Source organism: Diadema antillarum, unplaced genomic scaffold, assembly GCF_040938485.1.
Source record: "Diadema antillarum isolate AM-2024a unplaced genomic scaffold, OU_Dant_1.0 seq00000217_RagTag, whole genome shotgun sequence".
NCBI classification, from domain to species: domain Eukaryota; kingdom Metazoa; phylum Echinodermata; class Echinoidea; order Diadematoida; family Diadematidae; genus Diadema; species Diadema antillarum.
Window position 1 is genome coordinate 363517 of NW_027271272.1, and position 25473 is coordinate 388989.

The window sequence follows — 25473 nt, forward strand, 5'->3', positions numbered from 1 at the left end:
GAGATATCAAAAAACAAGGTGAAACAAAGAGATTCTAATAAAAGGCGTGGCCTGTCACCTTTTATCATTATCACTTTTTTTGATATCTCAGCCATTTGAAAACCAAGTTTCATCAAATAAACGTTGAATTCTTTTTAAAATTACATGCTCTTTCATATTTCGTAAGACGTTTCTCATTATCTCGTTTAGGAATGTTATAAACCTAAATCCTCACCTCAACCAGTACTGTACAGTCCCTTTAAGGAACATCAATAAAAAATCCTTGAATAAAAAAAAAGAAAAACCCCTCCTCAATCTTACTGTTATTACCAACAATAAACATTTTTATGCCTCCGCCAACGAAGTGGCCGGAGGCATTATGTTTTCGGGTCGTCCGTCCGTCCGTACGTACGTCCGTCCCGTTTTGTTTTTGTCGATATCTCAAGAACCGTGAGGTGGTTTTACATCAAACTTGGTATGAGGGTATATCCTGGGGGATAATACTTTGTTTGGATTTTAGGGTCACGGGGTCAAAGGTCAAAGGTCACAGGTTATTTAGTGAAAAAAAAGGTTGAAAATTCATGTTTTTCTCCATATCTCGCAAATGGTTCAAGGTATCTCCATGGAACTTAGTATATATGCTTGTTCCAATGGGCAGTGATTATCTAGGGAAGTTGGGGGTCATGGTTCAAAGGTCAGGGGGTCAAAAGTCAAGGTCAACTCCTCAAAATATCACTACTTTCCTTATATTTATGCAATGCCTGAAGGTTTTTTTTAACCTGATGTATATGTATTACCCAATATATATTCTGTGGGAAGTTTCTTGCCAAAAGGTCAAAGGTCAAGTGAAAGTGCTGAATTGCACTTTTTCCTCCATATCTCAAAAGTAACTCAAGGTATCATCATAAAACTTACATATTTATGCATGTTCAACCTAACAGTGATTCTCTTTGGAACTGTGAGGTCAAAGGTCAAAGGCCAGGTTTAGATAATGCTATTTTCCCATTTGATACTGAAATTATACTTTTTCTTAATACCTTGAAAATTACTTAATGCATAAACTTACAAAAGGGTCAAAAGGCAAGTAAAAATCATCAGTTCCCCAAATACCTGCACTCTGACATTTTAATCATTCATCCAATTGAACCTAGTTCTAGGAAAGTGAACATTCAGCACATTTGTGTCAAACCTGTCATTTTAATATTTTGCCAATTGTGTGAAACTGTCATCACACATTGTCAAGGCATTGTACTATAGACCTATGTATTAGGAGAACCATGCATTATGGCGGAGGCATATCAGTCGCCGTAGCGATATATCTAGTTCATTATCACGCTTCTTCTTATAACTATGTTTATCATCGTTATTATTTCCATGATCGGAGTAATCATTATCATCATAATTATTATTAGTAGTGGTATTATTATTATTATTATTATCATTATCATTATCATTATTATTATCATTATCATCATCAACATCATTATCATTACTATAGACAGTGTTGTTGTTGTTTTTGTGGTCGTCATCACCATCACTATTATCGTTATTATATAAATGTATAGGTAGCAGTACTGAGTATCAACAGTATTTTCGTCATAGTTTTCTCAGTATGCTGCGGAAACTCACTGCGTATTGCACGTAATGTTTGGGCTTGTTTGGCTGCCGCTTCTCGTCCGACGTGATCTGGGCGAGGTGCGGCTCCACTCTCTGCCTGATCTTCTTGACCAGGGCCGCGGACGATTTCGACTTCGGCGACGGTGTCGGCGAGGGCGGAGGCGTCGTCGCAACCGACCGCGTCGGGATGTAAGCCTTCACGGCGGCTGCATAAAACGAAAAGAGCAGAATAACAGATTTAGCGAACAGAGTTTACTTTTTTTATCAACAGGTTTCATGGTTCATACTTTGCAGTGAAACAGAAGTATTCACGCTTCAACTTATGATTTGCATAAATGAGTATATTGACATGTTGCACCTTTATTCCTGAATTTTTTGTTCAATGCCTGGTACTTCTATGAGTCTGTACACATATCGTCCTCTTCCCGTGTTTCGTTGGAAATATGAATCAAACATGAAAGGAATTTTGAATATTGATAATTTACTTAATTCCGTTACGCTTTCCAACTTAATTGTCAATAGTGAGTGTACTGTGTTAGGTATAACTGTTTCATAATGTTGTTATTCATTTGTGTTTGTGTGCGTGCGTGTGGGTGGGTGTGCGTGTGTGAATGTACGTGTGTGTGTACGTGTATGTGTGTGTGTGTGTGTGTGTGTGTGTGTGTGTGTGTGATTCCTGTGTTTCCTTCTCTTTTGGCAATCCTGACGTGCTACCTTAACACCATTATTGGCTACGAAGACAAAAATAGACGTAGGATCTACGACATTTGTTGGTGGTTTCTATCTTATTTTATTTTCTACACAAGCTGACGAGAAGTTCGAGGTGCCGCACTCGAAGGCCGGAGTGTCGTCCGTCAAGCAATGGGACGAAGCAGGCTCGGGTTAAATCAGGGAGGTGATCGGCTCATCGCCCTGGTTAAATATAGCTCGGCGGTGACACATCGAGGCGCTGCCCTTGAGTCGACCCTCATATCACATTCACGCAGGGACATCCAGACTTATATTAAAACTCACGAGACGAAGTTTTTTTTTTTTCTGAATGGTTGATCATACGCCTATCACACCCCCCCCCCAAAAAAAAAAAAAGCTTCTGCGGGTGAACTCGAGAGCAAGAATCAAATCTGATTTCCTTCGATAAACAATCCCGAAACGTGCTTTCGGCGCGATCACCCTTCTTTCGTGAATTGCATTTTGAGTCTATGCAGCTGGTTGACAGTCCTACTTAAGTCGCGTTCGACACAAATAGTTCTACGTCTTTTATATTTCTATCTTTTTTTTTGGGGGGGGGGTAGACTGTCGTTAATGTTACCATTATTTTGGGGGTTTTTTTGAGAGAGAGAAGAGTTAATGCTGATTTGTATAATTCACCACACATTAAAATGAAAGTGTTGCAGAGTTAAAATATGAATTAAGAGACAGGTATTACTGACAGAGACAGGTATTACTGAATATGAATTAAGAGACAGGTATTACTGACCGTTTTTTTTTTCACACAGTGCATATATTGACAACTATTTCACTATCGTTACCTGTTCGCTACTGTTTTTTTTTCTATTACTGTTGTTTTCTCTGTACATTTGTATGCATTGTTTCTGTCACTCAAGAAAGTGAGATTTATGCTTGTATATTGTGGAAAAAACGAATAAAATTGAACTTCAACTTGAAGACAAAAAGCAACTGCAAGGAGTTAAATCGCACACACATGGATAAAGATAATGTACCAGCATGGAGGGTATAGGAGATATAATTCTATTCAAGATTTCCAAGTATGCGGATATATCAAAGTGATTGGCTATCAACAAATTTTTGTTTGTGACAAATAAAACCTGCCTTTCTCACACATGATTGAGGATCCAACAATAGGAAGGTAAAATTTGTTACAAACAAGACTTTTTAAAACAGTCCCTTTGTTAAAAAATGACATCCTTAACTGGTTGCGCGTGTATTCCTGTTCAGAAGGGGAACAATGACGAACGCGTCTATCTGTAGTTGCTATATAATTGGAATCTCTTTGAAGGCAGACTGGGATCTGGTGCGCTTCTAGGCTAAAAGTTCAATCAAAACGGAACGATCGGATCAGCTGTACGCCCCCAATCAGGATTTTCACTTGAGCGCTCAAGGGTATATACCACGAAGAAGAGAAAAAGAGGGAAATGAGAGATACAGTAGGAGAGGGAGAGAGAGAACAACAACAATGACAAAGAATCAAAGAAGAACTATCTGCCAATAGGTAATCTCCGCGTGATAGATTAATAAGCATTTGACTGCCCATGACCGTACTGAATGCATATGCAGACAAAAGATACACACAGACACACTCAATAGAACCGACCTCGAGAAGTGTTACTGTGTAATTGTCTGTCTTTTGAAGTGGAGGCATAGTCAAGAGTATCTCATCAGAGTACATGCAGATTAATTCGCACTCATGAATCAAACTAATAATGCGTTAAAACTAAATCATCTCTGACGGGCGTTCTTACAAAAACAAAAAAACAAAAAACACCATCGAACACGTTTTCACAATCACCACTCAACTTCCCATCACTATATCAGTCCTACCAAGGAGCTCCTTGATCCTACCAATCACGAACCATGCCTCACCTGCGTACTGTTGTACAATGATCCGGACCTCATCCAGACAATATCCCAGGAATGCCTTGTACGTTCCGGCACTGATCACTCGAGATACTTCCAACTGATAGTAAAGATAAGCATACAGATATACTCATATGAATTTTACACTAATGATGGTTCGTTTAAACATGTACCCTCATCATACGGAGTAATCTCAATTTCGGGCAGCGTTCGGTTAGCTAGTGATTCCCGAACCAGAACACTATTTCGCTAGACAGTCCAAGTATTAAAAAGATGGAATCAAACACAATTATTTCGTCAGCTCTCGCGGTTCACACACTTGCTGAATATTAAAAAGTGTGTGTGTGTGTGTGTGCGTGTGTGCGTGTGTGTGTGTGTGTGCGTGTGTGCGTGTGTGTGTGTGTGTGTGTGTGTGTGTGTGTAAATAAAAGTTGACAAGTACCTATGATACAAAGGATTTACATGGACATGAATAAACCATTCTTGCGCGAAATGCTGTTTGAATGTGCCCCTTTCAAATGAAAATATGTTCGGTTTCAATCAAGCTTTCCAATTTTCTTAGCCACATATATGAGATGATTGAACGAAACATCTTCAGTGCACGATTAACTCACATTTTGCTGGAGAAGCTCGAAGAGATGGACGGGGAACTCTGTGTAAAGGAAACCGTCTTTGTCCTGTTTGGGAGGCTCGTCCTTAAACCAGTCCTGGAGAATAATAATGATAATGAAAATGATGATGATAATGATAATAATGATAATAACAATAATATTAATAATAATAATAATAATAATAATAATAATAATAATAATAATAATAACAACAATAATCATCATCATCATCATAATCATCATACTAATAATGATAATGATAATAAAAAAAACAATAACAATAAACTGGTAAGTAAAAATTAAAGAGAGTCCATTGATTTGTCTGAAGTGATATGTGGCAAGATGGAATGTGATGCCATGGAAAAAGAGACACTGCTAAAACAGCTCTATTATGGCTTTCCAGCTGTGTAGGACAATTGGAAATCACTACTGATGAGCCCCTTTAATGATAACAAACTTTATCCATTGATATTTCACCCCCTGCATTGCCACAATAGACATTTACTCCCTTGGGTCGAGAGAGACGTCAAGGCGGGTCAAGTTTGTTGTCCATGAATGTAGCGCTTAATTTCCATTTATGTTCATCTGTAAGAATAGAGCTGAAAGTTTGTTTCGTTGTTCTGTCTACAAGGATTAGGGCCCTATGACCACAGTTGCTTTGATTTAGACGCCTTGTCAAAAAAAAAAAAAAAATGATATGCACGGTGAGGTCGCGTGGGCTCGTCTGTATTTGCATTCCCTGATGACAGTCGTGCACGAATGACCACTCCATTGTGTGCCCAGCCTTGGGTATGGTGCATAATGAATTCTACCTGAAAAGTTCACTGACGGAGAATTCGCCGCGACTGCCGCGACTCGTGCGACTCTATGAAAGACGAAGAAGTTCACCAAAAACGGGAACTCCACGGCGACGTCCGAGACGTCTCCAAACAAGGTGACAACTTATTCACAGAATTCACAGAACTAGTCTCCGCTTCTAAGGCGACGTAGCGGAGACGTCATGGTATTACCTCCAAGACCATCTGGACCACAAAGTCTACGAAAAGATTTAACATGTTCCATTTTAGCTCTCGCGACTCTCCGGACAACCGACTAGTTTCCCGGAGACGTCCCGGAGTCGTCGCGGAGACCACTGCCCGACCACTCCGAGGTAACGAATAGTCTCCAAGTTAATGAAATTCCCACTTTAGGGCCAATGGGACAACGAATGGAATAAAGTTATATGCACTTAGCTTCGATGACAAAGTTAACACAGTGGCAATAAAATAGCTTACCTCACTCTCTTTCTTCAGGGCATCGTTTCCCCACTGTTTGATGTTTGCGTGCACCGTTTTCATGTAGCTGTACAAAAGTAGAAAAAAATGATCATACTGGCTCATTAGTGTGTGCAAAAGCACGAGCAGGTCTGGACGCTCGGAGCTTAGAATATAATTTGCATATCGTCTATAACAGTACATAAGATTATTGAATCAAATACAAGACACGCTTCTAGATCAGCATATACAAGAAGTTAAAAATAATTTCTGTAAAATGGTGCTCTTAATTTAATTCATTCTTAAACCTCTAAAGTACTTTAAGTCTATCATCTCACACGTTTGTTACAAACATTACGATGTCTGATTCTGGACTTAAAGGCGATTTTCTGGATCATTATCAACGATGACAAAATAAGTGCATTTTCTTCAAGTATGCTGATACTTATATGCAGTGCCAGGCTAGTAAATGCACGTAGATATTTGGCTTTTTTAGGCAGTTACATTTTTACTGCCTAAACGTTATACTCTTAGATACATAAACCATGCACCCATACACCCCCTCCCTCCCCCCCCCCCCCACACATATACATAAACATAAGAGTATGACAAAGGATCATCAATGTATACAACAAGAAGTCCTACAACCAGATACAGCACTGTGACAATGATCATGTGATGAGTGTGTAAACATGAGGCCATATTCATAATAATACATTATGTTTTAGTACCTGTGCTCGCATTCAATTCCTTCTGTAATGTTTACTAAAATCAATATCACAAGCAGACGAAGGCGCAACCGTCTTAAACAATACATGGCCCATATCCTTGCCACGTCAGTAAGATCATTATCTGCGTCAAAACTATGTGTCTCCATTCAACCCACACAACCACCGACATAGTTAAGTTAACCGCTTAACATCTCAAATCACAGAAACAAAGCAGCGAAATGCCTGATTAAACCTGCGCATAATAGGACGCCATACACGACAGCATAACAGTGACGCCGTTGGGCGTACATGTCATAAAGATGCTGAAAAACACACACAATACATAGAATATTGGTCGCGGAACAATGGGACGGAGTTGCGGCTATTGGAACACAGTTGTGCCTGTTGCAAAGAGAGAAGAAAAACTTACAAACCCTAACTCTAGATCAACAATCACAGGATTTTCCTAACATTCTTTTAAAATTCTCTGTGTGCCTCGTTAATTTCGTGTCCATAGGGCGTATGTGTGCAAAATATGTGCACATTTGACCCATTGGCACAGAAGGGGGGGGGGGGTTGGGGAGCGCTGGGTGCCCCCCCCCCCCCGATCTTACCAAGAGTAGCAAGAACGATCCCCACAAAATCGTTTCACGGCCCCTATACACCAGCACCCACAACACATAATTATTTGAATTCTACGATAGTAATATCATACAAATTACGTAATAAGTGTACCTCTGTTCCAGTTCCCTGGTGGTGTGTTCCGGAAGGAGGCTGTTTGCCGCTTTGACCAGACACACCCCGGTAACAAACGACTGGTTGAACTGTTCCATCTCAGCTCTATGTAAGAAGGAAGAATAACAATAGTGGGAACAATGTGACAAACAGCAAAGGAAACGGGTGAGCCACTTCGTTTAAAATTAAAAGGGGCCAACGATAGCATTTGAATTTCATTACACATATCGCTCAGCCTGTGGTTATCATTATCATAATTGTATACATGAATGAACAAATAAAATGAAAAAGAGAGAGAGAAAGCATTGAGTATAGGGTCATAAGTAGGCCTACCTACATACATGCATAAATTGCAAACGGCAAATAGAAGTGTAGGGTGTACGTATGCCACAAAGTATATTCAGAATCGCATATGGACCCTATCCCGACATCAATAGTATATTGAACCTTTGTGAAAATGCACAGATTCCCCCCCCCCCCCCCAATGCAATCGCAGTTTTAAAATGTTTGCATTACTGTTCCCACTGGGCCGTGACTGCCATATTATCGTGTCATCTTTCGAATGGAATACAATGCCATCCTACGCGTGAATATTGTTCCATGACCGCATTGACACTGAACATGATTCAGACTATAATTGTAGGTGTTTGTCCTGATACGCTCCTGTGATATATGTTGTTTTGGTTTGGAAGACAAGAGTGACAGACAGACAGACAGACAGACAACAGACAACACAAGGAAATGGGGTGAGGGAGAGGGAGAATGTTCTATTCTCCTATAATTGCTTTGTTTTCAGCCAGACTCGGAGTCGAGTTATACACAGTCATAAATAATTCTCTTTCTATTGTCAGTTTCAGTGCAAGAAAAGAACAAGGTTGGGTCACTGGTACGGGGTCAAAGATACATCCTTGTTCCTTGTATCGAACTCGAAAAGATAATCGTGCTTTTATGTTCCGGCTTGCAAAGGCCTATATCCTTGTGATTTCACCCGATATATAAAGTGCAGCACATCAAGCTGCTATACGCAACATGGCGTATCGGAGTATAAAGACATGCTATGACTCACAAGAGGATCAGTTCTGCTTTTAATACCTTTGCAGACGATACCCCATGATTCACGATTAACAACTTGGTCACGTGATCAGGTTAACCAATAGCCGACCCAAACGGGTAGGACATGCATGTCATGTCTCTATTCATTACGCCGCTTCTGGTAAAGACTACAGATGTTCCCCGAAAACATTCAAATACACCGTGCATTCTTACTATAGAGGCCACTTAAAGTGAGTCTTGATATAGGGTGCGTTGTCATTATCATGTGGCTAGTAAAACTCTCAGACCGTCGTGTATTTGATTCCTAGAAAAGAGCGGTTTCGTGAGCAATGTAGGCTACTAAATACATTGTTAGCAGGGTGAAGTAACGAGGCCTATGACGCCCGGTTCCGTAAGGTTATGGACCTGGCCCATTCTAATGTATAATGCATTTCACGGAGAGTTCAATAGTATAAAGGTGCATGATGTATAACACGATCTGCTGTTTTCGACTTATTGCTCCATGGGGTTCCAAATGGAAACGGTGCCGCTAGTAAACATTTCGGGTGCGCAGACTTGCGGGGGAAGTTTCCCAATACAAATACTAGAGTAATGTATCAAGTAAATGCAGCATATTGGAATACGTAGTGAAAGCTCGAAGGAAATCCAGACAAATCGTTCAAAAGTTGATGTTTGTTCAAATGTTTGTCAATGTCTCGTTAAGTTTCGGGGTTTTTTTTTCCGTTATGCCGCCTATGACTCTAGATGATACCCTGCCCTGTTCTTCAATGAAAAGTACACTTTCTGAGAACTTGTTACTGGGATACTTTCATTCAAGTTTGCGTGTGAGTGTGTTAGTGGAGGGGGTCGCTTCCGGAGAAGCGAGGCCAGGTGTTCGTTCATTGTCCCAGAAAACAGGTAATGTTGTCAAATTCTATTTATATTCCTCTAATGTCGCTGAACTATTGTGACATCACAAATAGATGCTAATTTCCCCTTGTAAATATGGCGGCACACAGAAATTACCTAAACTGTTGGGGTTTTTTTTAATCACAACTACATCATATTAAACAAGTTGTCCCACTTCACTAGGCGTTTGAGTATTATCCTTTGAGTAATCCTCTTGTACCTATTTGAGTATGGCCACGTACTCTTTGGGGAGATTTTGCCTTTCATAAGATTTTTTTTAAAAAAAGCTTACTTGTGTTCTGTTAGCCAACTAAGCAGCTGGATGATTTCATTATGACGTAATCCGGTCGAGATGATGTCCTGAATCTACGTTTGAAAAAAAAAAAATCGACACATAAAGGACAATAACAAATACAGTAAAACAAAAGAGAACTGGCATCACTGGATAGAAACTTTCTTAAACATATGAAAAGAGGATATAAGGATATTAAGCACAAAACTTGAATATATACAGACATATACTACACACACACACACGCATACACACACACACACACACACACACACACAAACAAACATATAGTATAATGTATGTGTATATAACAAAATAAGCCACAGAGAGATACAAACTAATAAATATAATACAAAATGCATAATACGAATATATACATGTTCATATATTATTGCAAACATAGACTTACATGCTGGGCTAGGTATTCGTAGTACGCATCGACAAAGAACTGTGCTACCTCCTTGTGAAGGTGGACTGTCTTTTCGAACAGTTTCTGTGTAAAAGAAATATGAAAGAGTTAAAATATATAGGAGGTTTCAGTTGAAGACGTTGAGATATTGAGGGAGGTTTGAGTTGAAGATGTTGGGATATTGAGGGAGGTTTGAGTTGAAGATGTTGGGATATTGAGGGAGATTTGAGTTGAAGATGTTGGGATATTGGGGGAGGTTTGAATTGAAGATGTTGGGATATTGAGTTGAAGATGTTGGGATTTTGAGGGAGGTTTGAGTTGAAGATGTTGGGATTTTGAGGGAGGTTTGAGTTGAAGGTATGTTGGGATAATGAGGGAGATTTGAGTTGAAGATGTTGGGATATTGAGGGAGATTTGAGTTGAAGATGTTGGGATATTGAGGGAAATTTGAGTTAAAGATGTTGGGATATTGAGGGAGATTTGAGTTGAAGATGTTGGGATATTGAGGGAGATTTGAGTTGAAGATGTTGGGATATTGAGGGAGGTTTGAGTTGAAGGTATGTTGGAATAATGAGGGAGATTTGAGTTAAAGATGTTGGGATATTGAGGGAGATTTGAGTTGAAGATGTTGGGATATTGAGGGAGATTTGAGTTGAAGATGTTGGGATATTGAGGGAGGTTTGAGTTGAAGATGTTGGGATATTGAGGGAGGTTTCAGTTGAAGACGTTGGGATATTGAGGGAGGTTTGAGTTGAAGATGTTGGGATATTGAGGGAGGTTTGAGTTTAACATGTTGGGATATTGAGAGAGGTTTGAGTTTAAGATGTTGAGATATTGAGGGAGGTTTGAGTTTAACATGTTGGGATATTGAGAGAGATTTGAGTTGAAGATGTTGGGATTTTGAGGGAGGTTTGAGTTGAAGATGTTGGGATTTTGAGGGAGGTTTGAGTTGAAGGTGTTGGGATAATGAGGGAGATTTGAGTTGAAGATGTTGGGATATTGAGGGAGATTTGAGTTGAAGATGTTGGGATATTGAGGGAAATTTGAGTTAAAGATGTTGGGATATTGAGGGAGATTTGAGTTGAAGATGTTGGGATATTGAGGGAGATTTGAGTTGAAGATGTTGGGATATTGAGGGAGATTTGAGTTGAAGATGTTAGGATATTGAGGGATGTTTGAGTTGAAGACGTTGGGATATTGAGAAAGGTTTGAGTTGAAGATGTTGGATTATTGACAGAGATTTGAGTTGAAGATGTTGGAATATGAGGGAGGTTTGAGTAGAAGATGTTGGGATATGAGAGGATTTGAGTTGAAGATGTTGGGATATTGGGGGAGGTTTGAATTGAAGATGATGGGATATTGAGGGAGGTTTGAGTTGAAGATGTTGGGATATTGAGGGAGGTTTGAGTTGAAGATGTTGGGATATTGAGGGAGGTTTGAGTTGAAGATGTTGGGATATTGAGGGAAGTTTGAGTTAAAGATGTTGGGATATTGAGGGAGATTTGAGTTGAAGATGTTGGGATATTGAGGGAGATTTGAGTTGATGATGTTGGGATATTGTTAGAGGTTTGAGTTGAAGATCTTGGAATATTGAGGGAGATTTGAGTTGAAGATGTTGGGATACTGAGGGAGGAAGGAGAGCAAGAGGGAGAGATTAACGGAGAGAGAAGGGGGAAGGGTGAGAAGAGACGAGATCCATGCATGGTTTTTCATATCTCTCTAGATAATAGAAGCAATTATGCGAAAAGAAAGGTGATGGCTGTCATTCCGAGGTTAGTCTCCCCGTATAGGGGCAAAGCCCGGAGGAACGACGCAAACGCACACAAGGCACGTGTATTACTTATGCGCCTCGCATGCGTTCGCGTCGCTCTCCCGGGCACACTAAATCATTTGCACTTATAAAACGGAACTTTTTTTTTCTAATGATGTCTTTGCATCAACGAGTGATTTCTTTACACAGACTAGATATTGACACAATTACAAAAAGTAACTTTTTTGACAATACTTTTTGCATCAACAGGTGAATTCTCTACGCATCACTTTGTCACACAATGTTAGCTTCTGTCGTATGTTCGGAACAAATTCATGCAACCTACGTAGGGAGCGCTTGCGTATTATAGTGGTGCACTTCGCGTGTGTCAATACCTCGCCCTCCTTTTATTATGTATCAAAGATACATTGTTAACGTTCTAGACTCGTTCTATTGTGTTTCGGGTGAAAATAATTTTCTGCAAGTCTGAACATGTTCCGTATATCTCTACATTTTTGTCTGTTTGCTCGTTGGTTGTATGTTTGTCACTCCCAATCTTGCTTTTGCTCTTTACACGTCGCGCAGGACTATTATCAAAGGGCTTACAAGTCTTTCCCAACAAATCTCTTTACAGCTCATTTCAACACAAGTTCAATACCAAGAACATGCCCGGGGGGTGCATGACACCGAAATGCATTCAAAGTGCTTGGGAAGACAAATTTAGATACCTGTTTAGAATTACGCTTACATTATGCCCTGCGGCATATCTTCAAATGTACCAATGAACTAATTCAAGACAGGATAATAATTCCTGTCACCGTCACTACGAGTGGGGAATTCCAGCTCAGTAAGCTAATCTCAACGAACCTAATCTCTGCACCCAGTCAGCCGACGAGTCTTTGGGTGAACTCTTCCTAAAAGACGCTCTCGTTTCTTTGCTCAGGCTTGAAAACTTTTGTATTTGCGCTCGTCTGCGCTCTTTATCTCTCTCTCTCTCTCAAAAAACCCCATGCTTTGATGTCTGCATCCGACTTTATACGATGACAACACAGGCCTATTAAAGCCCGTAACGCTTGATAGCTGGCTACAATGATGACCAAGGGTAATCAAAATTGGCGAAAGAAAGTGAAAGGTCCTACTGTTTAACGTGAGCAGGGCGTGAGTGCAGATTACAGCCGCATACAGTTAGTTTAATGGCGTGAACGAATGGTTATTATACAGGTCAGAGACAGTTCAGTCTAAAAGTCTTAGATATCGCGGTAGACCTCATACACAAGGAAGTGGCACTATTTACTGGTTTTCTTTAGCTGCAAGAACGACGGAGGACTATCCTAGCCAATCATTTCAAAGGCGTTGGATCAACGCCAGTATCCAGCGCCAGTGTTGTGAAATTTCTAGCAACAATGAATGCCGGTTTTCCTCCCAAAAACGAATGAAAAAGGCAGGAATGAGAAAGGCAGGAGACGGCTTGTCTTGGATAAAACAAACTCTGCTACAGGAAATCTCATTTTCGTTTGTATAGTTCAACAATCTTACGTCAGTGCTTGAGACCAATGAATAGAGAATGAATAGAGAAAGAGTGCAAAGTTTTGTGTGGGAAGTCCCTAATATCAAATATCACAAGGTTGATTGGTGATTTACTGTTCAGGAAATACACAGGACGGAACGGGTAATGTCTTTCGGTTTTATACCAATTCCATACAGAAACAGAATACTAAAGAGTTCTCGAACTTGAACAGAAACAAGACATCCACAGAAACGAATAAAGTTTCACATGTTTAAAAAGGAATGTTGATATACAGAAGCCAATGTCACAATCTCGCAAGTGCCTCACTAACTTTCGCATGAAGAATTATTTACTGAATTATTTAAAAAGAATTATTTAAAAAAAGAACATAAAACTGTTTATATAGTAGCAAACGTAACAGCAACGGCTGTTATCATATCTTTTAGACAGACCACCGAATGAGTTATGCAGCAACACGGATACTCTACTCTAATTTGCATGTTGTACATCTAAACATCTTAAACAATCTTATGATGGCGGATTTTGACAAATTTCGCTCAGTTCTTTTCGTTTGCATGAACTTCTGTGATTCATTAAGAAAATACAAAAAAAAAATACGACGATATGCACGATCAAAAACAAACAAAGGCGTAAGCAAGAATGAAAAAAAAATCCATTATTACAAGACAAGGAAAATAAAAACAAACACAAAACAAATCGGAATTGGACACAATGGCATCCAATCAGGTGGTGTGATAGGGGGAGGTATATTTCTTTGTCATGCATACCTTGACAACGTGCAGGTCCTCTCTCAGCTTTTGACTCATGAGCTCCATGTGTTTGGCCAGCCAAGAACGGTCTTCGGAGCGGTCTAGCTGCGGTGTGTTCTCAACTCTAGTGGGGGGAGGGGGGGGGGGCAAGAATGACTCTATTTTATGAGTCACCTGACAGGTGCTTCGAGGTAACATATCATCCACCATACAAGACAAAGCACTAAAAAGCGACGACACTATCTTCACTTGTTATACACATTCAGCACACAAAACATGCGGGGCGTTGGCACAGTTGTTGAACTTATCTATAGGCCGTCGGTCTTTTGCTTCAACTTATTTCATTTCATTTCATTTCATCATTTATTTTCCATATCGAAACAACAAAATTATTGCGAAGTAACATTGACGATTTGCACAAGAAGGTGGAATGTCACAAAGCAAATACAAAATCAATACAAACAGTAGTATAGCAAAAGAATAATACATCGATTCCCAGAAATATATTTATTTGATTTGATGCTGTATCTTTGAGTTTCATCATTTCTACTATAATCACGGCTAATATTCCACCAGATAGATCGAATTTCGTCTCTTTTGTTCGTGTCATACTTTGGTTATAAACAATGTTGTCAATTTTTGTTGCAGAATTATCAAAAGCGTCTCCATCGCTGTGCTGCTATATTTAGAACCAATTCTTAAAATTGGTAATACAGTTCTGAAGATGCAATCTACCTACCTTTCTATCTATCTGTCTATCTACCTATCTATCTATCTGTCTATCTATCTATCTATCAATCTATCTATCTGTCTATCTATCTATCTATCTGTCTATCTATCTATCTGTCTATCTATCTATCTATCTATCTATCTATCTATCTGTCTATGCATTTATTTATCTACATGATTATATTTATGCATATACATACAGAAATGTATACGACATACACAAACATCGATATGATATATTATTATGAATATGCAACTCTGTTGGTACATGTGACAGACAGGAGTTAGGGGACGTTACGTAACAGCGTTACCTCAGGAGGGGAACCTTTCGGAGCTCTTTGAGACACTTCTCCTTCCACGCCTTGGGTCTATCGGGGCTCTCGAAGCCGTTCTCCCGGTAGCACGTAGCCGCCTCCTCATCCCTCCTGGAAATTATCCAAAAACGAAATAATAATAATGATAATAATAATAACAATGATAGTAATAAAAAATAATGATAATAACAATAATAATATTAATGATAATGATAAGGATAATTATAATGATAATAATAATAATAATGATAATAATAATAATAATAATAATAATAATAATAATAATAATAATAATAATAATAATAAATAAATAAATAAAGCGATCCAGGGATAAAATGTTAATATATATGCTCGGGACGACGAAAGATGACCCCTTCATCAAAATTAGACCTAAAAAGGAGAAATCTTTATAATTCGACAGTTTCACACGAGTTGTGAAGCAGTGATGCCTTTCCAAAAGGCATGAAAGAAAAAAAAACCACTTCCTTCGCATGAAAAATAAAATTTAGCGATCCTTATTTTCTTCAGAGGGAATCAAATTTACATAAAAAGTTATCGATATAAATAATATTGTTTTCATAATTATGTTCTTATACAAACCGAGGATACCAGAGTTGTGAAGCGATTACATCATTAATTATGCTAACTTGCATATATCAACCCATTATGTGATGGAGATCGATCTCACTGCTTCGCGAAATGTCATAATTTATAAACTTTATAAGACTTTATAAATCTTTGTTTGCTTGACCGTGTGTGTGTGTGTGTTAATTGCGTGTTTTTTCAGCGTGCTACGATTACTCAGTATCATATTATTTCATTTGACGTTAATCGAGTCGCCTAGGTCACTGCATGCTTGTCTTTATACGTGTGCCTCTCATTTCTGATAACACAACATAATGGATTAATACAGGTAATGCACTTGTTATCCTCATTTTGTTTTCTGCTTTCAAATGTATACTCTTATACTTTTTTTCACATCTCATTGATCTTTTGTAATTGTATCTAAAAGAGTTTGAAACATTGGAAATAAGATTTGAAATGAACTGACTAGAAGTTCATTATCTTCGTCCGTTTTTTTTTTCATTATGTTTGTTCAGCACGACGATTCGATTGGTTGTTTTTTTTTAACACAGTCAAACAGAACTCGGTGATGAGTTTTTTTTTTTTTTTTTACTGAGGAACAAAAAAAAATCTTTCTTGCGATCAAAGAATGATTAAAGCAGGAATCCTATATTTGACCTGTTTGAACGATCTAACCGAATGCATTGTTACGGAACAAGCAGTGATTGCTTTAATAGTTGAACAATTACACTTTCACACCAAGTTGATGACTATACGATTGGTGATCATGTCTGCCCCCCCCCTCTCTCTCTCTCTCTTGTGATTACATTCAAAACACTTGTTTTTGCTTTGTCTCTCTAATTGTAAAAAGTTCGTTTACACTATGAACTTTCCAAAAAGGAAACGTGTTGGATATGGTTTTTAGACGGTACACTGAACAGTCAAGAACATGGACAGTGCCCACGCGTTAAGCACACATGGATGGTTGACTACCGTGCACACTATAATCCTATTATCGTAAAAATAATACATAGGCCTACATTCCTGCTGTTATATATATTCCTCAATTCCAAACAATCGAACTACACAATCATTCCCCAAGTTCATGTTTATGTCCGGGTGTAATATTCTGTATAATGGGCATGTGAGTGCTTGATACTCAGTATTCAGATGAGCTGCAGTATATATAAATGTGAGAAAGGTTATGTGACCGTGTAACAACATGACTGCCAGCAAGGTTTATGTGATGTCGTTTCTGTTTTTTATTCCATCTAGCTTTATATATCTAGTTTCCTGTCAGCACCACGTGACATCGCACCCTGTTATTGCTTGGAGCGTATCTTCAAATGAAAAATAACAATGGGGAAAAAATCGCAATATAATGCGGAAGGGCGGCCTTTGATTATCTGAACAATGGTTGACAGTACATGCATGAATGTACAGTATACGAAATTCCCCGGGATTCAAAAAATTGCTTCATTTTTTGGCTTCCTCCAGAGGATGACAAAGCGTGCAAGTTTATGGAATTTCCCCTCGACGTTGAAGGTAGAATGTAATTACAATATACAAGTATCAATATCACCGCTTTTTGTTAGACACACCTATATTCATACGTAAGAGTTTGGCAAGCGTAAAACAACAGGTGTTTAGTTTCAAACTAAGGCAAGGGCGCAGCCTCGGTATATAGAAATGTGGGTTACGACCTGTAAAAACCTTCGCTCAAGCTTTACACGTGTGCTGTCATACAGGGCTTTATGAATAGGAATGATATCGTAAATTACACACAACTTTGTAACACCCATCACTTGGGAATAAGACAGATTTCTGTATAGGCCTATGTGTCGCAGACAATGTTCCACTGTGTACAGGACAATTGCTGATAAATCATAGTTTTCGCAACTTTTCTATTATTGAGCGTTAAATGTTAACGTTTTTGTTGTTTGTTTTTGTATCACTGTATCAGTCAGTCCATGCTACATAAATTGTCCTAGAAGTATGAGCTGTTCAGAACTTTACCAACAAATTCCCCATGATCAACATCGATATTCAAAGGTGTCTTTTTGTGGCACGAGGACGGACAAGTATCAAGCAAAATCTTCATCCCAAAACTATTCACGTGCGACATGCACATATACACACACAAGTATACAGGCCCTACACAGATGCACGCAATAACAACCAACACATCCATATAGGCCTACATCTAACCACTAACTATCATGATGCCTATAAAGGCCCTGCACATAATACTCAGTACATAAATCGCGGTAAACGACGGAAAAACTGCTCTAGTCCTTGCCCATTTTTAATCTCAAGCCTATTTCCGCAGGGAACACAATGTCATTTTGAGGGCAAGGACGAGTTAGAAGGGCAAGCTACTAAAGTGTTATATGACCATTGTCACATTACCTTGTAATAGATATGGAAAAATACCCTACATGCCCTATGAACAAGCTAAAAGATTTTATTGCCACAACAGTGACTTCACTTTGTTCCTCTTATCATTTTTTTTTCCCATTTCTAATTCTCCATTTACTAGATACAAAAGACGGGCGTATTATAGGTTGGCGTATGAAAGCTTGAGCCGTAACTACTAGTATATTTTCAATAGTTTTTATTACATGTCAACATAATAACCAACAAGCACACCATAGACACACAAAACTATCCATACGCAGACACACAGTTGGTCACATACTATTGTACATGCGTTATACACATAAACATTGCAGAATCTGGATAAGAGACGTTCGATGTTTAAAAGAATCCCCCTCTTCACATCAGAGGGCACGTGGGGGGGGGGGGGGGGCTCCCGCTTTTAACTCATTCGGCCAAATGTGCACAAGTTGTACACACACATTTATGGACAGGTACTGTGGCGTGCAAAGGGTTAATATGCATGATAGGGCACGACACTGAAATCTGTCATGTGGCTATGTTGACTATAATCTCGAAATCTCTAGGCCTATTACCCATGACATATTCCGCGTATACTAGTAGTCCGCGTCAATGCAGCGCTCCAAATGTACACTAAGTTTGTGCGTCGGTTGCATGAGTTGTCCACAGTATACACGCACTATACTTTTCAGTGGACCCCTTATTTCATTTTTTCCACAGTGCCTGGATAATGTAATAACTTTGGTTTGAAACTTCATTACTTCTTATTCTTATACGGTCAGTTATTGTGTAATCCAAGATCAACCGCAATTTTCTTATAATCATGCCATGTTCTGTGGAAAAAGAAAAACATAATTACGAAATACATTGAACTGCACTGAATTAAATCAATCAAATCAAATCATATCAAACTGAATTAAATCAAATTAGCGAATTGAATTGAATTGAACTGAAATGAAATGAAATGAAATGAAGTGAAGTAATTATCAATCTCCCACTGAGATAATTTTAAAGGGACTGTACAGTAGGCCTACTGGTTGCGGTGAGGATTCATGTTTTGAACATTCCTAAGTGAGATAATGAAAAGCTTCTTATGAAATATGAAAGAGCATGTAATTTTAAGAAGGATTCAACCTTTATTTGATGAAAATTGGTTTTCAAATGGCTGAGATATCCAAAAAAAAAGTGATAATAATAAAAGGCGACATGCCACAACTTTATTAGGATGTCTTTGTTTCACCTTGTTTTTGGATATCTTAGCCATTTCAAAACCAATTTTCATCGAATAAACTTTTGATACCCCTTAAAATTGCATTCTCTTTGACATCTCATAGAGTGGTTTCTGAATATCTCGCAAAACGTTAAAAGCTAAATCCTCACCTCGACCAGAACTTTACACACCCTTTAATCCAAAACTGCCTGTGTCCGTCAATGCGCATTATACGCAACCATGGTACCGTAATTGGAAAACGAAAATATTTTTGAATTATTGACAATTATATAGAGACTTGATCTATCCTTATGCGACTCTAGGCAATAGTCGAAAGCAATATCAAATAGATTCAGGACCCTTGAAAACTGATCTTGACATTTAAAAAAAAAATGATTAACCAACTAAACTGAAAATAGTTGACATGGTTATAGGACCAAGGAGAGATTGAACTTCACCGCTTGCTCTTCGATTAAGCACCCCCATGGGGGAAGCAGCGAAAATGACCCTCGGTTTCGCACCGGAATCAGCGAAACAAAGGAAAAGGGCAGTGCCCCATATTATATTGAATCTAACAACCTGATCAATTAATAGTTTCCTTTAACTGGGTTGTCGGCTGACGTATATTCTCTGGAAGAATCACCGCAACGCGGCCGAATAAAACGACACTGCATATTGCACGATGCGCTCCTCAATTTCAATTGAAATCATCTCTGAATGTCACAAAACTGGATGCTCTTACAAGTCCTTATTCATATCTTTACTTCTTTCTGCGAAAGTCGACGAGACTATATAGGCCTACCAATAAAAGTTGGTTCCTCTGTGGTTCAAAATAATAGTATTCATGATTGTGTGTTAGGCGTCATATTCCCATGTGTAGCCGGAAGTGGTTTTTAATTTGGAGCGTGTTTTTTTTTTTTGAAGTCAATGTTTCATTTTGCCATCACCCCAACGTGTGGAAAAAGTCGATGACAATTTATCTGATGTCCTTTTAGTTTCCCGCGAAAGGTAGAAGGAATGTTGCTTCGATTCCCTTGACCAAGAACAATTAAGGGGTTATCATTTTCCTGAATGAAAACGGTCATATTACGCAAACTAGAATAGAGCAGATATATGATGCACATATAGGAGAGAGAGAGAGAGAGAGAGAGAGAGACACACACACACACACACACACACACACACACACACACGCAGATATATAGAATTCTGATAGACACACGTTGAGAGAGAGTGTGTGTGTGTATGTGTGTGTGCGCGCGCGCGAGTTCATGTGCGAGATTTTCGCAGACGACCTATCGAATGATTAGACGTAAATGCATGTGACGTCATAACAACTTCATCCACCCCATGTTGACTCTGCGAAAAGATCAGGATTCAGCAAAGCAGGGTCGCGTATTCCGAGAAAGAGACGTGTCTACATCGTTAAACACACACACACACACACAAACACACACACACACACACACACACACACACACACACACACACACACACACACATCGGAAATAGAAGTTCCAACAATGCCCCTCCCCCGCCCCATCTCTCTTTCTCTCTAGCTCCCTCTCTTACCTTATATGCGATTCTCTTTCTTTCTGTATGCAAGATTTTTCTCTCTCTTTACTCTTTTTTTCTCTCTCTGCGTGCGAAGAATAAAGAGGGCCCAGATAGGAATACCATCTTTGCTCCATAACGCAGCTGTCACTGCCATTAACTTCACACTTGTCTACACCACTGCGCTTTCTTACTATCTACGTGGCGTGACATCATGTCAAAGTAAACAGAAAAGAAGAAGTAGGACTTATATCCGTTTTAGGGAGAAAATCTTCAATAAAGGCTTATGGTGGATGTCAGTAGCAGACTGCCTTGTAACAGGCTCAGTCATGATAGATCAATCGTAATCAATGTATGGATGACCGCATCGTTTCCACGTAGGCGCCTATACTCGGTAATCACTCTTTGTCCTTCCATATTCCTAGCGAAGATACTAAAGATTCATCTACATTTTACATCTTCAGTAAATATTAGTAAATGAGCTAAGAAGATCTTTAATGCTTTATTTTGTTCTGCTTTTTGGATTTTTTTAATATTTTAGTTACGATGTTAACGTTGAGTCCGCTAGTAATGCACTTGCGGTCTCATTCTGGACGGACGGATGTACGTGAGGGCCAAATTTTCGCGCCACTGGTCTAGATTTCAAGACATCAGCGGGCAGACCGTCGTTACTATAGTAACATGTTGCTATCGTGACTGATCGATTTTGCACACGGAGCTTGTCTAACACATTCTGTTCACTCTTCTCGACGTTCACAGTGCGGCTAAGGGTGGGATTTCACGGAGCACGCGAACGATTTGCGAAGGACGCGAATGGCAAAATCCAGCATTCGTATTTTAGTCTGCAAAAGATCGTCAAACGAACGTGAGGGTTCGGAAGCGTCGTCAATTGTTCGCGAATGTCGTTTTTACTTCGGCGATGATTTCAAAAAAGTTTGAAATTTTTTGCGAACCTTTTCCGCACACTTGGTCGTGATTTGCTCGTGAATTGTTCTCGAAAGTGTCTTTAAAGCCTCGTCATATGCGCAAGACCTTCGCAAGACACGCGCGATGTTCGCAAAATGTTCGTGAAACCCCAAACAGACTCCGAAACTTTGGAGAATGTCTCGCGTATGTTACGCGAAATCTGCGATGTTTTTCCGATCATTTTACGACGTAATCGCAGACTGTTCGCGTACCTTTTGAGACATTCTCGCGAACGTTTGGCGCACGTTTGGGGATGTATGACCTATACATTTTCTACAAATAAAAATCGTACCATACATCTAAACATCAAACAATCATTAACAACTACAGTAACAAAAGAAATTAAAGACTACCAAAGAAAAAGACATGTTTGATATACACAAAAAAAAAAATCGCAGAATACACTTGATATTAATCTAAAGTATGCAAAATTTCATTTGAACTGTATAGAGATTATGTGTTGGAGGAACTGCCAAAAAAAAATATGAAATGCTTTACTAGTGGAGATAGGTCCTAGGGAAAAAAATGTAGGCAAGCACACGATAGAGAAATGAGAGAAAAACAAAGGAGAATAGAGGAACGAAAAAAAAATCAACTTAAGACAGCTTCCACCTCTCCTTGGGTACATTTTCTCCCATGATTATGGAACATTTTTCGTTGTTCGCATTTCCGTCGCGTGTTCTTCGTGTACGTAACATGCTGTACTTTAGCAATGATACACACGACATTCGCACATACGTCGTGGAAACTTCGCGCAAATTGCGCAAGAATAGTTTTCGGCTTCATTGTCGGAACACATTCGAAGAAAAACTTTTCCGAACGTTGGATTTTGTCATTCGCGTCCTTCGCAAATCGTTCGCGTGCTCCGTGAAATCCCACCCTAAGCGACAAATTCACGCGATTGCTTGCATGTGCGTATAGGATTATGCGTGCGAGTGCATGTGAATAGATGCGTGTAATCAAGAGAACAAGCACACTAAACAGCTGAAAATGCATCTTCATGAATAAATTTTCAACCTTCACGTGGATTTTGATGACGCTCAAACTTTGATTAACCCTTTGCGGGCTTTTAGTGCCAATTTGGCCAAAAAAAAAAAGAAACCAACAACAAGCAAACCCAAAACAACAACAACAACAAAGCAAACAAGCAAACCTATACATGGTTTAATGTCCCTGGTACGGAAAGGGTTAACACATACCTCTCCTCTTCCTCTATTATTTGGAAGCAGGCCTCGACCAGAGCTGGGTCACCTGAAGACAGGACTAGGAACTTCCGGATGAGGACCCGGATCTGGTCCAGAAGTGAGTCCTAGTTCGAAACAGAGAATTATGAAAGAAGGGGGGGGGGGGAGAAGTTAAATTCTCTACTCTCTGTGAAATCTCTTTGTTTTTAAAATTTGGTGGCACTCGCAATAATAAATAAACACATAAATAAATAAATGAATAAATACAATAAATAAATCAATCAATTAACTAATTATACTAATAAATAAAATGGAATGAAATTGACCTTCACGAGAGAATCAATATGTGTTGTTATTTCTTTCTTGTGTTAAAATCCTCAGTTTGAACATTGTCTGATGTGATGTGAAGTATGTCACACAGTTAAAGGTGCACTTAAATGGCTCTTCGATTGTAAGATCTCTATCAGCACTTATGTGACGTCCATGATGACTGACGTGGGAGGGATTATACATAATTATTTTCATCTGAAGGGTTTAAGATGATAACATTGTTGAAGGAGAATAAAAATATCCTGAACGGGACTTCAAAATTCCCCGAAACATTTTCAAACCCTGCGTGCGTTTAGAACGTTCTGTAAAAAGTAACAAAATTCATCTGCTTACACTGAATCTAATAATCCCCCATCTTAGAGAACATCTCCGAGAATGTAATGTCCATGGGGGAACATTACAAGCGGGGGGAGGGGGGGGGGGGACAATCACGTGACAATTCACGTTGATGGAATTGCTGACTGGAATTTATTTGAACAACCCTTAAATAAGTAACACCAAAATGATGCTGATGATGTACGTTGTCATAGAGCATCTACGTGCGAAGTCAGCATGGCCATTAAAAATCATGACTGACTCATGCAGTCTTGTACTAAAGAAATAAGAAAAAACATCAACTACTGAGTACTACTTTATACGAAAAAGGTCGAAAAGCGTGCCGAGTGGTGCATGAAGGCATTTAGGCAATCCCTGCAGACACGACCCTTTTCAAGGAAGCGGGTGACAACCATCGACAATGCAGACGTTTGTATTCTTGCAGTCAGTGTGACAGGAAACTAGTGACATATAAATCATATCTTTATAATGTATTATGCAGAGTAGAGGTATGCGGAGCGGAAGATGATCCTTTACAATCACTTTTTGCCCTGCACAGTAGTGTTTCACAGTGTGTTCCACAGTGTGAACACATTGTGACCACAGTGTGAAACAGTGTGAACACATTGTGAACAGTGTGGAAACACAGTGTGAACACATTGTGAACACAGTGTGAAATCTCTTCACATTGTTAAATTTGAGCGTTTTAACATGATGCACACACTGTGAATCATCAATTCACAGTGTGAAACAGAATATCAATATGTAAACATCCTGTGAAAAACCACATCACAGTATGAAAACCATCTTCACACTGTTACATTCTGGCGTTTTCACATATCCGACTATACTCGGTATGTGAACACACTGTGAGACACTGTGTTCTTTCTATCAGGGCAAACTCGTCATGAATCATATCATTTTTCTTATAATAATATTTGTGTTTCCATAAGAGTCCCACTTATCTATGACTGTAAGCGATCGGACATGATTGATAATAATCTATGAGGCCTATGTATACTCCGCTCACGATGGGCAAGGAAAACTTTATAAAAATGACTTACTGCCCGGCTCTTGACGCCGCAGAATGATTTGCAGTTGCCAGTCAGCTGTAAAGAGAAATAAGACAGAAATGACGTCACGGATATAACAAGAAACCAAAAGTACAGTAATGAGTCGAATCCACATGGACTCGGAAAAATCATTCGATTTAGCTGAATTTCGACAAAATAAAATGACTGCCGCGTGTTTGATTTCCATCTCTTTGATTCATTCTTCCACTTATCAAATTTTTCGACTTGTGCGTGGTCGACCTGGGAGAGGTTGACTTTGACTGTACCTATGATTACATACGAAAGAAAAGCAGTTATGAGAATAGCAAAAAATAAAAGATTAATATATATATATATATATATATATATATATATATATATATAAGTGTATAAGCCCTATATACATCATGGTTGTCACTCTTGATATTACCATTATCGAAATCAATTTCATCACCATTATGACCACAGAACACTAACAAAAACAGCCATAACGGTGATAACAATAATCATAGACATCACTATCATTTTTTATGTTAATATCAATATTGTTGCATTCCCATCATCATCTTGACACAACCTCTATTTATGATTAAACTTTCCAATAACAAGCGACTAACATGTACTTGTTAATACCTCATACTAACAGCTACACCAATTGCCATGACCAACAGTTTCTTATCAAGACAAAT

General features: G+C 38.9%; 1 protein-coding gene across 1 annotated transcript in view; it reads right to left on the reverse strand.

Moving 5' to 3' along the window:
* The window catches only part of LOC139729104 (exocyst complex component 3-like), a 64631-nt gene that overhangs the window by 6775 nt on the left and 32383 nt on the right, over positions 1 to 25473 (reverse strand). Inside the window, exons 4-14 of the mRNA XM_071640031.1 lie at positions 24797 to 24841; positions 23103 to 23212; positions 15210 to 15323; positions 14188 to 14293; positions 10143 to 10226; positions 9734 to 9807; positions 7501 to 7605; positions 6077 to 6143; positions 4806 to 4898; positions 4198 to 4291; positions 1609 to 1802 (exon numbers count right to left, since the gene is read on the reverse strand). Of these exons, the coding sequence (XP_071496132.1) occupies positions 1609 to 1802; positions 4198 to 4291; positions 4806 to 4898; positions 6077 to 6143; positions 7501 to 7605; positions 9734 to 9807; positions 10143 to 10226; positions 14188 to 14293; positions 15210 to 15323; positions 23103 to 23212; positions 24797 to 24841 (1086 nt within the window). The remainder of the gene's footprint in view (positions 1 to 1608; positions 1803 to 4197; positions 4292 to 4805; positions 4899 to 6076; positions 6144 to 7500; positions 7606 to 9733; positions 9808 to 10142; positions 10227 to 14187; positions 14294 to 15209; positions 15324 to 23102; positions 23213 to 24796; positions 24842 to 25473) is intronic.